This window comes from Anser anser (genome assembly GCF_964211835.1).
Source record: "Anser anser genome assembly, chromosome: W".
Classification (NCBI taxonomy): Eukaryota; Metazoa; Chordata; class Aves; order Anseriformes; family Anatidae; genus Anser; species Anser anser.
Genome location: NC_139731.1, coordinates 14,725,819 through 14,746,666, shown reverse-complemented (window position 1 = coordinate 14,746,666; position 20,848 = coordinate 14,725,819). Strand labels below are relative to the sequence as shown.

General features: G+C 45.4%; 1 protein-coding gene across 1 annotated transcript; it reads left to right on the top strand.

Annotated features, from left to right (window-relative positions):
- Positions 1 to 874: 874 nt before the first annotated feature.
- Positions 875 to 14,375, top strand: LOC310888656 (3-ketoacyl-CoA thiolase, mitochondrial-like). Its single transcript, XM_083815566.1, has 10 exons — positions 875 to 1,052; positions 4,122 to 4,288; positions 5,526 to 5,654; positions 7,252 to 7,368; positions 7,762 to 7,909; positions 9,121 to 9,296; positions 10,143 to 10,272; positions 12,454 to 12,524; positions 12,643 to 12,797; positions 13,729 to 14,375. The coding sequence occupies exons 1-10, from the start codon at positions 1,037 to 1,039 to the stop codon at positions 13,811 to 13,813; spliced, it is 1,194 nt and encodes a 397-aa protein (XP_083671692.1). The 5' UTR covers positions 875 to 1,036; the 3' UTR covers positions 13,814 to 14,375.
- Positions 14,376 to 20,848: the final 6,473 nt, after the last annotated feature.

Here is a 20,848-nt window from a genome sequence, read left to right as displayed (position 1 = left end):
TTTTGAAGAAATCGTGACTTGGTCAAAAATGGACTGTATTAAATACACATTTCAGTACTTGCTTCATACATCGGAAACATTGATATTTCTAATTTACAAACACAAAGAGCCTGAAACCTTTTACTTATGACTTCCAAAGCTTTAGAAGTTGTGACAACTTTAGAGATGTTTACATATTGTGAGGTAATGAAAAGCCAATTGAGCGTGAAGTGTTACGGCCTTGTAAACCAATGCAGAGGAGCTGAGGCAGTGCCAGCCCTCGTGTATGTGAAGTGAGACAATTCAATGGCAAAGAGAGAAAGTAAAGTAGAACATTTTTTTCCTTTTGCTTATGTTTTTCCCCTTTTTTCTCCCCTTTTCTTCCTTTTTTTTATTTTTTTAAGGTTAGGTTACAGGTACATTCACTGGTCTCCAGATTCATTGAATCATCGGAATTACGTCAGCAAAGCAGTTGAAAGACATTTTGAATAGGACACTTAGTTTTCATATGGAAAATCTAGAAGAAAAATGTTTTAAATTCCTTCATTGAAGACATATGGCACTTTTCCTGTTTGTAATAAAGCATTTTTATCGATCCTCCCTTTGGCAGCCCAAGGTGTTCCACCAACCACCACACTTTTTACACCTCAGCGTGCCTTTTCTAATACTAGAAATTTGTGAGGTGCTTTGGGGGGCATCCCCCGCACCAACTGACAAGGTCGAGGTACAGACAGGGAGAAGACCGGGAAGAAAAGCCCCGTTTCCTCCACGTAAGGCCACCAATATGGACAAAACCAGGTAGCAGCGCCCTGGGCGACCCTCACGGGGCCGCCCGCCATTTTGTGCCGCCGCCGATTCGCCTCAGGCCGTCCCCCCGCTCCCCTTTCCCCAAGCGCGGGGACGGCGAGGAGGGGACACATCAAATAAAGATAAAGAAATAATCAAATCAACAAAAAGCGGCGCCTGCGCGGAAATCGTTACAGGCGCCTCCTCTCTTGGCGTGGCGAATGTGCGGGCTGAGGGGCGCCACAGAGGGCGGGCGCGGAGCGGGGCGGCCATGGCGCTCCTCAGGGGTGAGTCGGGCTTGGGGGGGCCCGGAGGGGTCCTTGTGGGGTCCTGTCAGCCCGGGGCGCCCCCCTGTCACCCGGGGAGGCTCCCCAAAAGGGCTCGGGGGTCGGTGCCACGGGCTGGCCCCGCTGCCTTGCCCGAGGGGGCAGCGCCGGGTGCGGGGGGGTGCAGCAAGGGCTGGGTCCTTCAGCCCCTCGGCGGGTTGTGGGATTGAGGAAAAAAAAGGGAAAATGGCATTTTTGAGCCCCTTTCTGTCTGCGGGGGGGTGGTGGGGTTGTGGGTGTTGGTTGGCTTGTGGGTCTTGCTTGGGTTTGTTTTGGTTTCTTCTGTTTTCCTCCTCACTGCCTTGTCGGTCCTGTGTCAGCATGGATAAACGGCTGGGAATAACATTAATATTTCAAATAAAGCACAGAGTGTTGGCACACCTCCGCTGGTCTAAAGACCCGTGACAGGATTATACTGTCCTTAACTTTCTGTAGGGCCGGAGGCAGCACACAGACCTATATGCAGGCATATGAAGTAACAGTGCAGGTTGAACGCCGCTTGTAAGCTCCAGCAGCTCCTGCAAGTGTTTTGTGTAAAGAACTACTTTGTGTGGTTTAAATCGTACGTCCTCTAAAAATAAGGTAAAGGAGTCCTGGTGAAGAAATATTTTCATACCAAGCGCATTTAAGAAGTGTTGGAGGGTTACAGAAGGTTTCAGATCTGTGTCTGATTTTGGCGGAGGGTTCTTAACAAAACCAGATTAAAACATGTCTTGAACTGAGTATTTGATAAGAATGCCCAGTTACCTTTACTTTCTAGTCCCAAAGGTTTCCAAATCCGTATGCCTTTGGTAATATTCTGCTTTTGTCATGCATTTGTCACCTTGGGAAATAGCGGAGACTGGGAGTCTTGCTGTGGTGATGTAGGACAGTGCTAATTAATGGGGACTTAGGAAAAAGGGCAGGGTTCCTCCTCACAGGATTTGATCTACCTCTTGTCATCCCTCCTGAAATTCAGTGAAGGGTGTAGCATTTGTAGATGATGTCTCTCCCCACAAGCAAAATCAGAGTAATTGCCCTCAGGGGAGTATCTCTGCGGTCAGTGTAATTTCATGCCTGCGAGGTAAGGTTGTGCTTTTTTTTCTTTCCTCGCTAGTTCACTCCAATCTTCTCCTTTAGTCTGAAACTACTGTTTTACTGAGCAGCCACAAAGTGGACTCGGTTGCAGAACTGATCCACATGAATATCATCAGCCGTAGTCTTTATCCTTCTGTTGCATGATGTGGTCTGGGTTACACTTTGGCCCTGTGGTGCTGTGGGGGAAGACGTGGGCAGCGGCGAACGGTCAGGTTGGAAGAGAAAATGTTGTTAATTGTCAACTGAAGGGCAAAGTTCTACCCCACCCCGGGCCTGTTTGTAAAGCTGTCTGTGTGTGATTCAGCAGATAATGCGGGCAGCCAACCTCCAGGTCAAAAGGGAGGGGAAAAATTCTTTGGCTTGGTCGGGTCCTTGACCTGGTTCACAGCAAAGCCTTGCAGCTGAGTACTAATATACTAAATGTGGCTGTTTTCCATAATGATAAATTAATTAAAGCATCTTTGTTTAGAACAAAAACACCTGTAGGGGTTCCCAGTTTCCATCTGTTATTAGTTTTCAGTTTTTTTTTAAATAAAACCCACATGTACAAGCTAAGTAAAAAAAACTTTCGGTGAATGGATTTCAGTCAGTGGCTGTTCGTGCTTATCCTTGAAGCTGCAATTCTTGCTCGGTCTACATCAGGGCATTTCCCAGACGGTTTTCAGAGCGTAAGGACTGCCTGCTTCGGGTCCCAGCACTGCATTCAGGTCCTTGTCAGTGGAGCGAGCTTGACCTTCACGAGTTTGGAGAGTCCTTTCCTGTAAATCGTGCAGCCTGGGGTCCGCGTAATCCACGTACACGAGAGATGGAGGAGCACCCTCAGTGACAAACCAGCCAAAGATCGCGCAGCCTGTAACAGAAGGCCTGAAAGCAGTCAGAAGGGTGGTCGCGGGCAGCGTAAAGAACAGGCCTTTTCGTTTGCCTTCATCCTTCCATCTGTGCGTATCCTTCCAGCGTTGCTTAAAATAACAGCGGCTGTCCCATGGCAGCCGCAGAGAAGGCGCGTGAGCTCAACTGGGGGAAAGTTCACAGCCTGCTTCCCTCTTGTCCCGACACGTGGAAGGGGAGAGCTGCTGTGCCGAGCAGTCGGTACGTGTTCTGTAGGGTGCGGGGCTTTGCTCGAGCTCAAATCCTCTTAGGCTCCTTCCGGCCGAGGCGTTTGTGCGCCTGCACAGGCTCTCCTTTCCGTTGGAAACTGGATTTTCTTCTCCGAAGCTGGAAGACCGGTGCTAATGCAGCTTAGGTGACCTATATTAATTAGGAAAATATCATTATATTTTTATAAGAGAACGTTTCTTTTCTCTAAAGTTAAAGGTGTCAAATTTAAAACATTTTTAAAAAAAAAACAACAAACCTTTGTGAACACTGTTTCAGTGAGTAAGCCCCAAATTCCCTGATTTTTGTAAGATAGGAAGTGGCCGTTTTTGGTTTTAAAAGAACAGTTCCTCATCTGACAGATTATTTCACGGGTATCCAGTGTGGGTTTTCATGGAAGTTCCCTTCATGCTTTTAGTGCGCTGTCACTGATATCTGATGGAGTGTGGCAGCCTCCTTTGTCTGCCCCGTATCCAAACTATCTACTTTTTCCAGACTTCTTGGAAAGGAGGTGTCCCTGGAGTCTTCTAGCTTTTCTTTCTGACCATTAATTCCGGCATATTTTCCCTGTCTAAAGTATCGCTGCCTCCTGTATCTTACTTGTCTTGAGCTGCTTGGGTTCACGCTGTCTTTTAGGATGAACGTAGGATGTCGATAGCGTTTATGAATCCTGTTGTGAATTTAGGATGTTATTCTGTTGAGGCTACCTTGCTCGTTTTCTCTTCGGTACGCCCTGTGTCTCCTTTTTTATGTGCTTCTCTTTGGTGTGGGTCTGGCTGTTAACTCACGTAAGCGAAAATAAGAGTGCCTGAGTGCTCCCTGCTCTGCAGATCTGGATCTTTCTCGCTTCTGTTGCAGGTGTCTTCATCGTTGCGGCGAAGCGAACGCCTTTCGGGACCTACGGGGGCTTGCTGAAGGACTTCACGGCCACCGATCTGACAGAACATGCCGCTCGGGCTGCCCTGGCTGCCGGCAAGGTCTCCCCTGAGATCATCGACAGCGTCATCGTTGGCAACGTCATGCAGGTTGGTAGCACGGAAAACTCGCCGGCCGGGGATTATTTCAGTCATCTTCAGCGCGGTCCTATAGATAGCTCCCTCTGTTTTGCAGCCGAGAATAAGCCACAGGGGTGGAAATGGAAGGGGTAAGTAGCGCTCGTAGCGTAGTGCTTCCCGTTCGTGTTTAAGGGACGTACCCTGCGTGATCGGTGCCGTTGCTGGGAGCAAGGCTTAGCTTTCTTCTAGCTCCACAAAAATAGTTTAAACCAGGTGAGGCTGATTCAAAAATACGGGTTCATCGCATGGCTAGGTGCTAATCCGTGCTATGTTTTTCCTGTTTTAATGACCTGTGTCATTAAATCATCGATGAATTTGCCCTGGATTGTATAAATCCTGTTCTTTTAGAGACTGGAACTGATTTGGGCCCATTTCCCTCGAGCTTTCTAAAGAGATTTTTTTAACAAAGAGTTTTTGATCTGGATGCTGTTGTATGCAGGGCACCGGCGTTACAAAGCCACAGTTATCCACACATGTAGGTGAGGGTATTTGTTTTAGGCAGGCGCATTTCTCTTCCTACGTTTGTTTTGCATTCTGATTTTATTGTGCTAAGGGTGGACGCTGACACTTTCCATGCAAATCTGACTATTTCAAGGGTGCAGAAGAAAAAGATACCAGGGAACTGAAGTGATAAGTGACCAAACACGCTGTATTCCTTCTAAAGGATCCGTAGCCAAAAGAGTGGCTTTTGATTCTTCTGTCTGCCACGGCTACCATCTCGGTTTCGTTTACTCAAATTTTTGGGCTTTTTGTGAGAATTATTTGTCAAAAAAACAGATAAATTGCTCCATCGTGTAATTCGTTTTCACGCAAGGAATAGCAGTCTTTTCACGTTGGAATTATATTTCTTTTCCTTTGCATCATACTCTTCCATCTCCCCCACCAGTAAATTTTCGATTTTTTAGTCCGTTTTCTACTCGGTTAAGTACAAGTAACTACGAAGGGGCTATTTTCAACTCCCCTTCTTCAGCAGAAATGACTCGGTTCCACTTTTTTTTCCACGGTTTCCATGGTCAGGTAGCGTTGTGCGCAGAATCGTGTGCTTATAACACCCGTTAGCTTGGGGCACGATCCCCAAGAGCGTAAGTTTTTTTTTTTTTTTCTGTTTGGAAAAGATTGGTTCCCTGCCGGTGTGACTTTTGCTCAAGACGTTCGCTTCCCAACGAAATGTGAGTGTAACACAACTTATTGTTTGTTCCGCCCGCAGAGCTCCGCGGACGCAATTTACATCGCGCGACACGTCGGGTTGCGGGTGGGAGTTCCCGTCCCGGTTCCAGCCCTCACCGTCAACAGACTTTGCGGCTCTGGTTTCCAAGCCATCGCCAATGGATGTCAGGTACTGAGCTCTTTTTTTTTTTCCCTCCTGTATTTCTGTATTAGTTGTAACTTTATCACGTTGTTAACTGAGAGAAGAGGTGTGTAAAAGCATTTATTGCGCGTTTGAGATGAGTTATGGGTTCTTGGCTACCACTGCTAGAGGCATCATATTGTCCTGCAGGGTCGTGTGCCTATGCAGTGCTGTTTTTTTACGTCTGGTTTTGTAATTGTGTCTTTTTAATTGCGTCTTCGTTCAAAGATCCTCATACTCTCATGGGTTAGGTAGTTTATGGCATCGCTTTTTTTAAAATAGAAAAAAAAAAAATCAACTTATTTGCAGCTGACCATTGCGTGAGATTTATGAGAAATCCATTAGTGGCTTGAAATCACATCTCCTGATCCACCGTCTCTTTATTTCTGCTGGACTCTTCGATATCCTTTGTCAAACACGAAACTCTGCCACAGTTTCTAACGTGCGCTTTGGAAGTTTCCTGTGATGCCTTTTACCAGGGGATTTTTTTTAAGCTTTGCTTACTCCGTTCCTTCAACAAGTTCACTTGATTGCTGTCAAGAATAATTACATCATTGTTCATTTGACATTTTTCTGCTTAAAAAACGAGGTGTTTTTCACGCAGAAGTGTTGCTCATCTTTTTTAACGTAGTATTTACTCTCTGCCTAATCACAAGTTTCTCATAGTTCCCTTCAGAAAAGCAGCAACACGTTTTTTTTGTCTGAGGAGCAATGAATCGTTATGAGAGTGATTTTTTTCCCAATAATACTGATCTAAATGTTCTCCCTAGCGCTTTCTGGAAGTCTATACGCACTCCACTGAAAAGATCTGTTGGAGATTTTGTCCAAGCATCGTCGTGAGATCTTTACCCACGGTGGCATTTCGTCAGTGGTGCTTGTTCCTGTATTTTTCTGGCACGTGACCAGGCTGTTCACAACTGCTTAAATGTGCAGTTTCTAGAAACTGTAGGAAGCGTCTCAGCACGTAATGCCACAAATCAGTCACAATTATTAACGAGTTACTGGTGGTGAATTAGTGTGTGGCTGGTGTTTCTTTTGGCAGTTTACCTGGCTAAAATTTTCTAAAATTATGTCCCTTTATTTATTAAGAATCATAAAGTCTAGTTTCAGGCTTAGAGGTTTAATTTGTGTTCCTTTTGAGACGATTGGGAGCTGAAGAGGCAACAGATGGGGGGAAAAAAAAAATGTTTTGGTTTTGTGGCAGGGATACTCAAACCCAAACCACAGGCTCAAACGTCTGTTAACCTAACCACACAAGCATGGAGATGCCATCAGGTTCTCAGTCCTGTTCCTCTTTCCTGTTATGTGTGCGTCCGTATTCTCTTCCTCCCTCGTTGTCATGACTGTTCCTCACTGACAGGAGGGGGAAAGAGCATGTGATGAAAGGGAGAGACCCCAATCCTAATAGGATAAGCCCAATCCTAATAGGGTAAGCCCTTTTAAAGTATGCACAAGTAAGCATGAATTCATTCTGTGTGTGGCTTTATAGTTGACGAGGTATTTTTCTAAAACGATCGTTACCGTCTTTCAAAACCAGCGAACTAAATCCTGAAATCCTAAATCTGTTTTGGTTTTATGTTAACAGGAAATTTGCCTTAATGACTCCGAAGTGGTCCTGTGTGGTGGAGCTGAAAACATGAGCCAGGCTCCTTATGCAGTTCGAAACATTCGGTTTGGAACCAGATTAGGAGCAGAACTCAAGGTCTAACTTCCTTTTTATTTCCTGTGAACGAAGTTGTGTTTCAAAAGGAGTGTAAAGTATCAGCCATATAGACACTGCAGTCTTCTGAAGGAAATCGTTGGAGATTAGATCCAGATTTAGATGGTCAAAGCATTTATCCAGTAGTATGCAGACAGTAGGTTTCCATAATGCTGACGGTTTTGTAGCTTTTCCAAAACAATATTAGAATTTCTATTCCAAGGTAAGCGTAATAAAACGCTCAGACCAAAAACTTAGGTCACTTGGTGTATCCCATCAAAGTGCTCCATATAATAGAAAAGCTAAAAAATCAGGATAATTAGAAACTGTCAGTAATAAATATTAATATTGCTGTGCTTTGTGGTCTTTTATGTCTTTTAATACTGTTCCGTGCAGTTGGAAGACACCTTGTGGGAAGGTCTGACTGACACGCACGTGAAAATACCCATGGCAGTTACGGCTGAAAACCTGGCTGCAAAGTACAGCATCACGCGGGAGGACTGTGACCGCTACGCCTTCAAAACACAGCAGAGATGCAAAGCTGGTTGGTAAATTTAGGAATGCAAGCGTTCATGTGACGCCATTTTCAAATACAGAGAGTTTTTAGCAACAATCCGGACTGTTTGTAAGTTTTATGTGGCTCGTGCATATTGGCGTCACTTGTTTTTGGATTGTCACTTGTTTTTTTGGTGTCGCTTGTTTTTTGGTTGTCACTTTTTTTTTTCCCTGGCTGCACAGCATGTGGCTTCGTGCCCTTTTGGTGGGATGCCTGACGTCCCCTTCTTTCTTTCTTTTCTGCTGCAGAGTAGTCCTCTTCCACACCAGCCCACGTCCTTCTTGCACATCAACGTTTACTGTGATTGACCTAAATTGTTCTTTTTTTCTTCTGCAAGTCGTATGCTGTTCTACAGCCCTTGAACATTTAGAGCAGATGGGGATCTAAGGAGGGGAAATTTCTTCAGGAGCCGTTTTTAAACTTTCCTCTGGGCAGTTTATATCACCAAAGCCATAACTCAGAGGCGTTGTGTTACTACGAAGTCGATCGATAGTGTAAACAGGATAATAGGCAGTTGTGACCTTCAACATACATTGCAATCCAAAGGTGGCCGCGAGATAAAGGACCTAGGCATGTTTTTAGATTCAAATGATGTTGGTTTTTATCAGCTGCTACTCTTGAAGGTAGCTTTTATATTTTTAATGGGTGTGGAAGTCCTGTTCCTCAATATTCATCAGTATTCATCAATAATCACAGGATCATCTAGGTTGGAAGAGACCTACAAGATCACCCAGTCCAACCTCAGCCCTAACACTAACAAGTCCTCCGCTAAACCATCTCACTAAGCTCTACATCTAAACGTCTTTTAAAGACCTCCAGGGATGGTGACTCAACCACTTCCCTGGGCAGCCTGTTCCAATGCCTCACAACCCTTTCGGGAAAGAAGTTCTTCCTAATATCCAACCTAGAAATAAGGGGATGCCCTCCCTGCTGACATTCGAAGCTAATTCCTGCCGTTTCTGGAGCCTTTGCTGAAATAATACTTTAATATTGGAGATTTTATTTGGAGAAGTTTTAGAACGTATTCGTACAGTTTTTGTTCTGTTTCCAAAACAAACAATAAACCCCCAACTGGCCCATTTAAACTAAAGGAAGCACAAATGGTACTGTCCCTGAACTCTTGGCTGAAACAGAGCAAAAGGCAATCGTATACTGCATTTTTTTTAATCCGTCTTTTATTTTCCTTTGTGTGCTTGCAGCTCAAGATGCTGGCCATTTTAACGCGGAGATGGCACCGGTGGAAGTGAAAACAAAAAAAGGGAAAGAAAGCATGCAAAAGGACGAGCACCCGAAACCCCAGACCACTCTGGAGCAATTGGCAAAGCTCCCGGCCGTCTTTAAAAAGGATGGGACGGTCACGGCTGGGAATGCTTCAGTGAGTACGTCAAAGCCTTGGCTTACGGAAGTGTCACCTTTAACGTTCTCTAAATTTGTTGTCGCTGTCGTTACGCCTTTCTGAGCCACCTTCGGCTGTCAGCAGCGTCTCCTGATGGAGAGGATTTCTAATTCTTTATATTCGCAGTGGCTGCGTGGATTTAGCCATTCTGCTTTCTTCTGGGGGCGACGATTACTGATACCTGCTTTACAAATCAGCCGTTATCCCCCTGGGCACGCTGCTGCTTCTCTTCCTGCCACAATTAGTATCCTCTCTAGCCCAAACCACGCTCTGCTGTTACTCGGAGTAGGCTGAGAACTTAGCAGCGCGTCCTTCGGGACAGTTCCTCTTACAGTCATCACCTTCATCAATTGATCGATGTTCTTTGGGCCGCGGCGAGAATACAATCCCAATTCCTGCCTAAAATAGACCGTGGCCACAGTAAGGATGGGTGTCTGTGTAGTATCTTTTCCTATTAATGATACGTGGGTTACCTAATATTAATAGGGTCCCCGCAAATCTATGGAATGATGTTTCCCGTATAAGGGAGGCTTTCAGCGGCAAAAATGGATTTTACTTTTCTGAAACGTTAAAATTAATCACCTACATTTAACAAAATTAATCGTCTGTGTTTAACTTTCTTTCACAGTCGGCAGAATAGTGAAAGATTGTGGTACGTTTTGAGTAAACACTAATATAATTCTTCATTAAACGTTAATGATAGCATTGTAGACTGAAAGTGGGTTTTGGTTTCTCTTTGAGGGGGGCATATTTAGTTTAAAACGTGGGTTTTTTTTTTTTGTTTGCGCTTTCTCCCCTAAGAATGCTTTTCTCTCTTACTGCAAGGGGGTGTGCGACGGAGCCGGCGCAGTCATCGTTGCCAGCGAATCGGCCCTTAAAAAGCACAGTCTCACTCCTCTGGCGAGAGTAGTAGCTTATCACTCATCCGGCTGTGACCCTTCCATAATGGGCATCGGTAAGCGGCAATAAAGCACATTTTTCTTACGGCATCAAGCACGCTCTTCTTGTGGTGGGCGTCCTAAGAAAGGAGGCTGCAGTGTACCGAGTCTGGTAGCTCTGAAGGAGAAGTTTGGGTGGCTTCCTGCAGAGGGATTGTCCCGCTGCATCCATCCAACCCTTCTACGCAGAGGGATGGACTTCGGTTTGGCTGAAAGGATATTTGCAGTGCCTGACCTAGAGCGTTAGCTCTGGACTACAGTCCCTTCAGCCACGTTTTTTCCCCTTTTTTTACTCTCTTAGTTAAGAAAACAGGTTTTTCAAAAAAATAAGAGTTTTCTCCTGAAGCTTACCTTAGTTTCCCGTAAGCTTTTCATCCCATTATCGCGTAATTACGAGTCACCTTGTTGAAAAAATATTGGCTATGTGTACCCTTTCGAGCCGTAACTCAGTTGCTCAAGTTAAGACAGGATTCCAACAGATGTGTCCGTTTAGGCATTATTCTGGCAAACCAACCGACTTTTTTGCACGTCCCGTATTTTACGCTTTCTCACCAAGCAGCTGTTAACGCAAACAAACCCTCAAAGCTGATCCAGACGTGCCGGGAGTCTTCCCTTCTGTTCAGTTCGTAGACAGCATTGTATCCCAGCGTTACTTTCCCTCTCTGCCCTTCTGTTCAGAGAAGTCGTTGTTGGCTGGTTTCACGTGTCAGGAGAGATGCAAATGAAGCATTGTCAGATTTTGCTTTCTCGCTCGGGCTATCCGACTAACCCAACCTTCAAAGCAAATGTAGAGGGAGGGTTTCTTTCGCTAGACTTCACGCTGTCGTTGTGCTTTCTAAACCAGCCCATTCTTCGTAGGTCAGGCAACTCTTTCAGCCTGTTTAAAAACTTCGTAAGTCATACGGAGAAACAGCTCGTGTCTTCGCTTCTTAATACCGCGGCTTGTCCCCAGCAACCCAAAAAGACCAGAAGAGATTCATAGACATGACAGCAACGGATCTGAGAGAACAGAGGAGCTCAGACCGAACGACTGCCTTTTCACATACTGACGGCGTTAGGGAGCCCTGCCTTTACAATCTCTGAGAGAATTCATTATTTAAGAAAGAGAAAAGGGAGGTTGGGGGGGGTGGGAAGTTTAGTCTCCTTGTCTGTCATTAGGAGTCTTTGTGTTGTCCACGAGACCCTCCCATTTCTCTCTCACACAATGAGCATACTAAAATCAGTCCATGAAATACATCTAGGGCCTAGTATTAAGCCGGAGTCTTTCTAATGATCCACTGAGCTTTGACCTGGGCCCTTTTTTCTTTTTAACCTTTCTGCCTCTTAGGTCATTTACTCATTTTTATGCTTTGTTTATTCCTGAGCTCTGAGTCATCCGTACCATTTCTTGGTAGTGAGATACTTAAAAAGCATTTTAGGATTGGTTTTATTCGTCTGACGGTCAGCTCCCATCTAACGTCACGGTGTCCTTGACCTGCAAGCACATATCGAAACAGCCCTTTCAAATTCTCTTTGAGGGTATCTTTCCTTAGGTAGCTGTGCTTTGAGATGAATCTTTCTTAGTGGATTTTACTAGGTTGCAGATGTCAGCTTTCTTCTAGAGACAATTTTATTGCCAAACTAATACTCTCCCCAAAAAATCTTACTTGCTTCAGTGGACTGCTTCGGCCTGGGTCCAAAGCGACATTTTGTTGTGTGTTTTTGTTGTTTGCTTTTTTTGTTTGTTCGTTCTTAAGCTAGATTTACAGCTAAGTTATACTAAGAGCACCAAAACAGCAGTACCCATAATTAAACACATGACCACCAAGCTCCAGAAAGCCTGCCTTATTTTTTTGTGTGTGTGTGTGTGAGTACTGGAGAGGAGAATGCCTCAAAAGGTGGTTTTACTTGTCATGGGATTCTGTCCTCTTGACTTGAAACTTAGGTACGCGTTCACCAACATCGCTGTGCAGCAGCAATGACGCTCCTAACTTTCCTTGGCAGTTTGTTGAGGAAGATGCCAAATAGTTAATTTTTTAGGTTTTGGAGTTCTCTCGCCAACTAATAAAGTAGGTGAGTGCCATATCCGAGGTTCATGGGCTCCACAGCAGCTCATGGGGATGGAATCTGTTGAGGCTTTATAAAGCTATCCAATGTATAGCATGTTTATAAGGCTTTATTTTTCCTTTCATTAACTGTGCACATAATTTTCCAAATAGGCCCTGTACCTGCAATTACTGAGGTTCTGAAGAAAGCGGGACTGACCCTGAAGGACATGGATTTGATAGAGGTGAGAGGATTTAACGCGAACAGCGAGGTTACCGATCTTTTTAGCAGGAACGCTTCCCCTCGTACAAGTGGCCAGTTGAACAGAAGTGAACGGCTGTATTGTTTCTCCGGTGTTGCAGGTGAATGAGGCATTTGCACCTCAATATCTGGCTGTTGAGAAAGTGTTGGGCCTCGACCCTGAGAAAACCAACGTCAACGGAGGTGCCATCGCTATCGGCCATCCTTTGGGTGCTTCGGGAGCACGGATCACAGCTCATCTGGTTCATGAATTAAGGTATGTGTATGGCCAACAGCTACTGGTAATGCAGTGCTGACGTATTCACGCCTGCAAAGGAGTTGTAGCGCAGACACTGCGCGACTAAAATCTTCCAGTCCACTGGCTCTAAATTGTCATCACTGAGGTGTTCCTCTTTGTACACAAACGTTGCCTGTGTCCTGCAGTCCAAGTCCAGCCTCGCATTCCATTCTCTCGTCATTACAGGACTTTTTGCCTTCCTCTACTTCTGATCCAAAGCCCCCAGCAGTCAGTGGAAAGCTTCCTTTATTGAAATTGCCTCGATCAAAGTCTGTCCCTTCCTTAACGGGCTACATTTAAAAGGCTTTGCCATCGCCCTCCTTCTCCTTTAATCCGTTTTCAGAAATGCTGACTCTTTTGGCTTGCTTGGTATGTTCAGTATCATTTTAATCTGAATTTTCCCTTTATTTTTTTTTCCTTCCCCCTCCCCTCCCTTCAGGGCAGAGATCCCTATATGTTTTCGCTGGTACTTGCAACACTCTACTAATATTCAACCATAAAACCTTAATTTACAGCTTGCAAAAAATGGTTGAGTGCGGCCGTAGAAAACTTAGCTTTTAAAGACCACCTTGGCCATAAAATTATATTTGAGTTATGCGATATTTTACCATGTGTTGAAACCTGAAGTATCCCCTAATGCCGTTCCTTTCTGTTTTGTGCTCCTAAGAGCAATATAATAAACTGTCTTTTAGGTGGGAAAGACCCAGACGCGGAACTCTGTTTTTCTACAGAAATATTTCAGTAGCAGCTGAGGCTTCGTAAGATTTTCCCAGGAAAAGAAGATTGGAAAATCTCCTCGTTATCAGTACCTTTGAAAAGTCGATAGCTAGTTTCTGTTGATAAAATCGGGACAACAGCTACCGTGGTTTCATAAATGTAAGTCATTTTCACTGTTGTATTTTCTCTACAGGCGGCGTGGTGGGAAATACGCAGTCGGGTCAGCTTGCATTGGAGGTGGACAAGGTATTGCCCTTCTCATTGAGAACACCGCCTGAGAGATTTTGGAGAGTTCAGCGGTGCCCAAATTCCTGATTCTGTGGAAAACTTCTGCCTTCTGTGACAGTAAAGCATCACTGCCTCCCTTCACGTGTTCCTGCAAGATTAAGGAATAACTGAGAAGTCTGAATTCTGAACGAGAAGACTCAGTAATGTCTTTGTACCTAAAGAAAGTGTAGTACCAATGTAATTTCACACTGATGACGTATTTTCTAAAAGCCTCTTTTCAATCAAGTTTATTATATTTCCGTAGGCAAAATTCTTTTCATTTCCTGAGGAAATTGCCTGTCAAACTTTCACCAAACCTGCCTTAAAATAGCAGTGCGGCTTGTTAAGCAAGTATTGCTTTAACTTTCCTTATTTCAGCTGCTGCTGCTGTCTGGCACATGTGCCTCTCTTACCAGGAAATGTGGAAACTTAATTGGAGACCATCTGAAGTATATACTGATCGTAGATCGATGGCTCTAACCTGTACCCTGCTGTTTTGCAAGGTAAAAGAAAATGAGGGGAAGCTGAAATCGTCATTGTGCCTCTTGAAAGAACAATAAATGTAATGAAAAAGGGCTCGGCGTGTGTTTGTGAATTTGTTTTAAATCACTGTACTGTGCTACATGGGCTAAAGTGGTAGCAAAGACTTTAGTCTTCAGTTTCTCATCTTCATCCTGTTGAGATGTGACTTCTTCCTGCCACTCCACTGCCTTGAGCTGTGGTGATTGTGAAAGATTTGAGGCCATTCAGAACCAGAATGTCCAGACGAGCAACGAGTTCAAGTCAAGGCAAGTGGCGTTAGAATTGGTGGGTAGCAGTTAAAAGTATGCTGATCACCATTCCTAAGGTTACTTACGGATGCAGTTTCTTTAAACAGCACTAAATATTTCTGAAGTCATTGCAAGGATTCAAAAAACCAGCTGCTATAAGGCAGCAAACCAGATGCTCATTTAACACGGTGTCTTTTTTCCTCCCTCTACTATGTTTTAGTAAGTTAGGGTTATCAGGGTTTCACTGTTCAAGATGGATTTGCCACATGGATTTTATAAAGCAGGATGTCGTCTTGGCTCCTTCTATAGTATCAAATATCTAATTCCTTCTCACTTTTTGACTGTGGATAATCATCGAACTCGTCTTTTCAGAGGTCTGGCTCCAGTTTTTCCAAGCTCTCTTCCCTGCGTAGTAACAATTCTTTCAGAGCTTGTGATTCTGTAGGTACAGTAAAAAATAATCCCCTTCATGTACGTCATGCACTTATTTTGCCCGTAATGTTTAATTGCCCTCTTGTATCACTCAAGTTCTTGAAATCCACGTGTAATTCTCTTTGAGAGTTGCATTTGGTCATCCAGCATAATGTTTCTGTAAAATGCATCATGATACTCACTCCGTTTTCCAGATAACGAGTATGTTACCAGCACGGGTCATCATCGTACATCCTGCTAGAAACCTTTCTTTGCCCACTGTTTATTCCCGTATCATTCTATTTTTATCCTGTCCGTTTCCTGTAAGAGCCTCTGGTGAGGGGCTTTGTCGAACTAAAGTGAAAGTGAAATCCTTTCCCATAAAGTTACCGGGACTTAATGTGTTATAGTTCTAATATTTGCAACTTCTTCCACAGCTTCAAGATTTTAAAGTTCAGCGTCAGTTTGAAGAGAGCCTAAGGGAAAATGCTCTTGTCTGGGGAGTAGACTTAGTTCTTTTTGCCTCTCTGTGGTCTCAGGTGGCAATGCCTGGTGGTATAAACACTCCAAAAGATGACAAATTAAGTGTGGTTAGGAAGAATGCAATTCTTTCTTTAGGTTTAAAACTGACCTAAGTGTTCTAAGTTGGACAATCCACATACAACTGAACCTCATGTGTACTTCTGCTCACTGTTGTCCGTTTGAAATTTGGCTCACTTGTTAGACTGCTGTCAAAAGCAGTCTGACTTGGGGTTAATTGACTTGGGGTCAATTAACTGTTCTGGGGTTGAGACCACTGGCAATCTCTGTGTAAACTGCCAGTCATCAATAGCTTTGTCTCCAGCAGGAAGCTGTTCCGAAAGGTGCGTGGATGCTCTGGGTTTGGGGGAAATACACTGCTTTTCTTTGCTATAATTCCTGGTTTTGCTTTTAAGCCTAGAGTGTGATATTCCCTGAGACAGGTCTGTGCCAGGTGATGGAAAAAATACCACTTGCTGTGCTTCAAGAGTCTCGTCTTTTTCTTTTCAACTATAAAAATGAGCATACATTCTATTTTTCTTTTTAGGCGCTGGAGTATTCTTCATTTTCGTAAGTAGTCTGTATGGCACATTATAATGAAAACACTGATTTTTTATCCTTCTTGAAATGCGTGGTAAAAAGAAGCATTTCTGGGAAAGCTATGAATTTACTGATAAATGTAGCTATAGCTTTCTGCCACTTGGTGGTGCGTTTTAGACATTTCTCGCTGTATTGCTGTGGCATCTGTCCTCGCAGCAGTAGCTCTGCTTTTCTTGCAAGTCTGGCCTAGGTTAATGTTGGAACCGCATGTACCATAACCCTTCGTGCCCTGCCCGTCAGCCAATTGCTCACCCATCGTATGATGGTTTTATCTAGCTGTGTGCTGGACATTTTGTCCAGGAGGATCCTACGGGAAACTGTACCGAAAGCTTTAGTGAAATCCAAAAAGATCACCTCAGCTGGTTTCCCTTGATCGACTGGATGGGTGATCTTATCGTAAAAGGAAATCAAATTTGTTAAACAGGACCTACCCCTCATGAACCCATGCTGGCTGGGACCTATGACTGCATTGTCCCCCAGGTGCACTTCAATAATTCCCAGGATAATTTTCTCCGTAATTTAACCAGACACTGACGTGAGACTGACAGGCCTGTAGTTACCAGGGTCTCCTTTCTTGCCCTTCTTGAAAATTGGCACAACATTTGCCAGCTTCCAGTCAACTGGGACCTCTCCAGATTCCCGAGACCGTTGAAAAATAATCGCGAGAGGTCCCGCGAATAGGGAATATAAGGTTATGATATACTTTCGCTGGGCGCTCCTGCATGCAGGACGCTCGACATTGCACTCGCGAATAAAATAGCTTCACAGAAGATCCCGACTGAAAAAATTATCGTGATTTTTCTCACAGGAAGGCACGGGAGGAATTAGTGTCCAACGAGTCTCCTGCATACCCTCACCCCCCTTCAGAAATGTCTCCTGTGAAGCACTGCGCTCTCATGGCACACGAGGAGCACGGTGTCCACGGGCTCCAGCACCCAAATTTCTTTCCACAGACGGCCCTGGGGGCTCCATGGGCTGCGTAAAGGGAGCCCGGGGAGCTCTGTCCGGCCCTTGGGTGACGCCAGGGCCTGTGTGGGGACCGAGGGCAGGGCCTGCGGTGGGGTGGGGGCGCGGGTGCCACCACAGAGGACGATTCGTAATGGGGGGGCTGTTTCTAGGGCCAGCAGCAGACAGCGGTGCTGCAGTTTGGCCTGAGCCACCGGTGAGTGAAGCAGCCGGGGGGAAGGCTGGGCCATGGCCGGGGCACAAATGCTGGCCCCCCCGAGGGGTTGCTAAGCCTGCAGTGAGGGCCCAGCCGCTCGGGGCAGGGCTCGTGGCCTGTGTTTCTGGCTCTGGCCATAGTCCCTGCTGCCTCCCACCTCCCTCATCCCCTCTCCTACCCGACCCCAGGGGCCTGCGGGTCCTGCCCAAGCTCCCTCAGCCGCCAGCCAGCCCCACCGACCCCCGTCTCTCTCAGCTTTTTCAGACCGTGAAGTTTCCTTTAGGTTGATAAGTGAAGTACTGCATTCGACAGAAGACGCAGAAGAGGGTAAATCCAAAGATTCCTGTGTCCAGAAAACAGACTATTAAACCTGAGCCCGAAGCAACTGTACGTGTGAGAGGGAGAAGGTATGGAGACTCGATGAAGATAGACTTAACCTGTCACACTCCTTTTGGGGCTATGTGTAAGCAGTTCTGCCATGCTGTGAGTGGAGGGCTAACAGTTAAAATGTCATCTTATCTAACATGCTGTTAAAAAATATCTATTTTTGAAGCTCCTCAAGTGCACAATTTCAGGCAGATCTCACCTCACCTTTTAATTTTATAATGGATAAATATTTCTTGTAGAAAGCGAGGTAAAAAGATAAAAGGCAACGTTTTAAATGTATTTAAGGCTGCCATGTGATAACAAGTCCCACTGGGAGTCTAGCAATGCCAGGTCAAAATACAGTAGCCATATGAATTGCAGGGTGGATCAGGTGTAAACTCGGGTTGCTAAACCACAGCTATCTGAAAATGCCAGAGCGATAATTCATCCCGGCAGGTGTTGTACCAGAGCAGCTATTGGTTATCCTCTGGTGGGCATACATTTACACGGATACAGCAGAAGTAGGGCTGCGTGTTCACACCCCACCTGGACTGCATCTGTTTTCTGGGAGATCGGGAGTTGCCCAAAGGTGGCATTAACGATTGTGAAACCACAGCTTTAATCTCTGGGAAGATCAGTGAGGCGGGGAGCTGTTGCACGGAAGCTCAAGATGACAAGCTCAAGACAGCTACTGTGCCAGTCCGCGGAGAGATTGCGGTCCCTAAACTAGACATTAACAGCAGGCAGTCCAAATTCCTGTCTCAAGGTAGAGGGAAGTGTTGTGGGTTAACCTCGGCAGAGAGCTAAGCACTACATCACCGCTCGCTCGCTCCCCTCTTGCCCCCTGTGGGATGCGGGAAGAGAAAAAGGAAGAGTAAAACCAAAAAAAAATATCTGTGGGTTGAGATAAAAATTGTTTAATAAGCAAAGGAGAAGCAGAAGAAGAGTGAAAGAAAACAAGTGGTGCAATCGCTCACCACCTCCCATGGGTAGAGTAATAGCCAGCCTCCCAAAAGCCCCTTTTTTTCCTTTTATTGCAGAGCGTGGTGCTAAGTGGCATGGGGTACCTCTGGTTAGTGTCTATGAACCAGAAACTGTCCACTGGGGGCGAGGAAGAAGCAGCAAGAAGGGGAAAAGTTTCATGCTTTTATTTCTGGTTGCTGCCTGATAACCTATGTGAAATGCTTAATCCTTCCTTTTACTAAATAATCTGTTTAAGGGAGCTGGGAAACACCATCTGACTACATCTCAAAGGAAAACTCGCCCAAAGAGTTGCACTCTTTGAGATCTTAATATTGGCCCCAAGCTGGAGCTCAGAATTTTCATGGTTAGATTCTGCTGCAAGTTCCTCACAGTACTGTATCCAAACATGTTTCTTCACTGTTCGGCGAAACTCTTCTGTCTCACTCATTTTTCTCTACAAGAGTATTTATTGTAGCTGTTGCCAGGGAGGAAAAAAAAAATCAGAATCCCTCTATAAATATTTATTTCTAATATAAGATACTGCACCACCACCACCAAAAAAAAAACACGGGTTAAATTGATTGTTTTATTTGCTTAGCTTTTAAGAATGTTGTACACTTCAATGTTTTTCCCCTCTTCTGTGGTTATTTATAAACAAAGTTTCTTAAGTTTTGAAAAGGGCTTTACAAGGTCTAGAAAGAGCGTGAAGCAGAAGATAACATAATTTAAACAGAAGAAAAAACTTTAAGCAAGAGATGGCAGAGTGTTGAGAAGTCATATTTACTGGACATTTGATCATTAAATTGACCATTAAACAAATCATGCTGCCAGGAGTTTTTTCCGCCCAGTCACAAGGCTAAAGTTTCCCATGCATGCAAACCTAAAATTATGCTCTTTTTAAGAAAATGTAGACTCCCCCAACTCCAGAAACTTCTAAATCATAACAAAATTGTGAGATCTGGCAAATCAGCAGTTGGTGGAATGGTACAAATTGGCCTCGTTTGCAGAAAAGCACGCAAGGTTGTGGTGGACAAGAAGTAGGACTCGACACTTGTGACTAATTTTACTCCAATGGTGGCAAAGGCCAATGTTTGAATACCCGAGATTCAGGGGAAGGAATGCCTGTAGCATTACAACCTGGAGATCTGGACCCCAGGTGCTATCGTCAGGTCTTTGAGAGCCATGGACGTAGCGGACAGAGTCCAACGAAGGGCCACGGAAACGATGAGGGAACTGGAGTGCTTCCTTACGAGGAGAGGCTGATAGAGCTGGGGCTGCTCAGCCTGGAGAAGGGGAGGCTCAGGGGGAGCTCATGGCCATAAACACCTGCAGGGAGGTGTGGAGAGGACAGATCTGGGCTGTCTCCATGATGTCCATGTCCAGGCCCAGAGGCCCTGGGCCTAGCATGGTGGCTCCCCCTGCCCGCCAGGCCGCGGTTCTGTGCTGGGCTGCCCAGAGAGGAGCCGGGGGCTCCTCGGGAACGTCTCCAGCAGCCCCCTGGACATGGGGCTGGGCACCCTGCTCGGATGGGCCCTGAGGGGACCCAGAGGTCCCTTCCAACCCCAGCCGGTCTGTGATTGTGTGGTCAGTCAGGTTCTCAAGACCTTCGCGTTGCTTCACTCCTCGTGATGCTTGAACTGACGTTGTAAAATGGCTCCCTGATATCTCAGTGGTGGACCTACGACTCTTGTACTTCCAAGCACGTCTGCTCCTCGCTGGAGTTTGTGTTTCCCATGCTGGAGGGCTGGTCTCTGTCTTTAGCCACCGGTGGCTGCCCTTTCTGCTCTGCCCAGTTCTGGGGCTTGGGGCAAGGTGAAAACTTGAAGCACCGGGAAAACTGCAATCGCAGGCCTAAAAATAGACGCCCTGAGACTCATTTCAGATCCAATCAAACCCGAAGAATTTGAGGCATGTTGCTACCACCTGGGTAACTCCGGTCTAAATCACTGGCTTGGGGGTTGGGAATGATTCCACTGTGACTCTCCTGGGAATGAAGGGGGAGTGTCGGTGACTCCATCGGTGCACATGTGATGGAGGAGAAGTAGCTTGTCGTTACCACATAGAAATGTTCCATTTCCTTTCTTTCTTCCTTCCCTTCCCCGTTTTCCCCTTGTTATTTGGACATCTGTGAGACTACACGGCACATCCTCCAGAGACAGCGAGGTAGCCAGAGCGATAGCTAGGTGTGACAATACTGGGACGGGCATCTCCGTGGGGTTGCTGCAGGTTTGGTGGACTTTACCCTCCTACCTCAG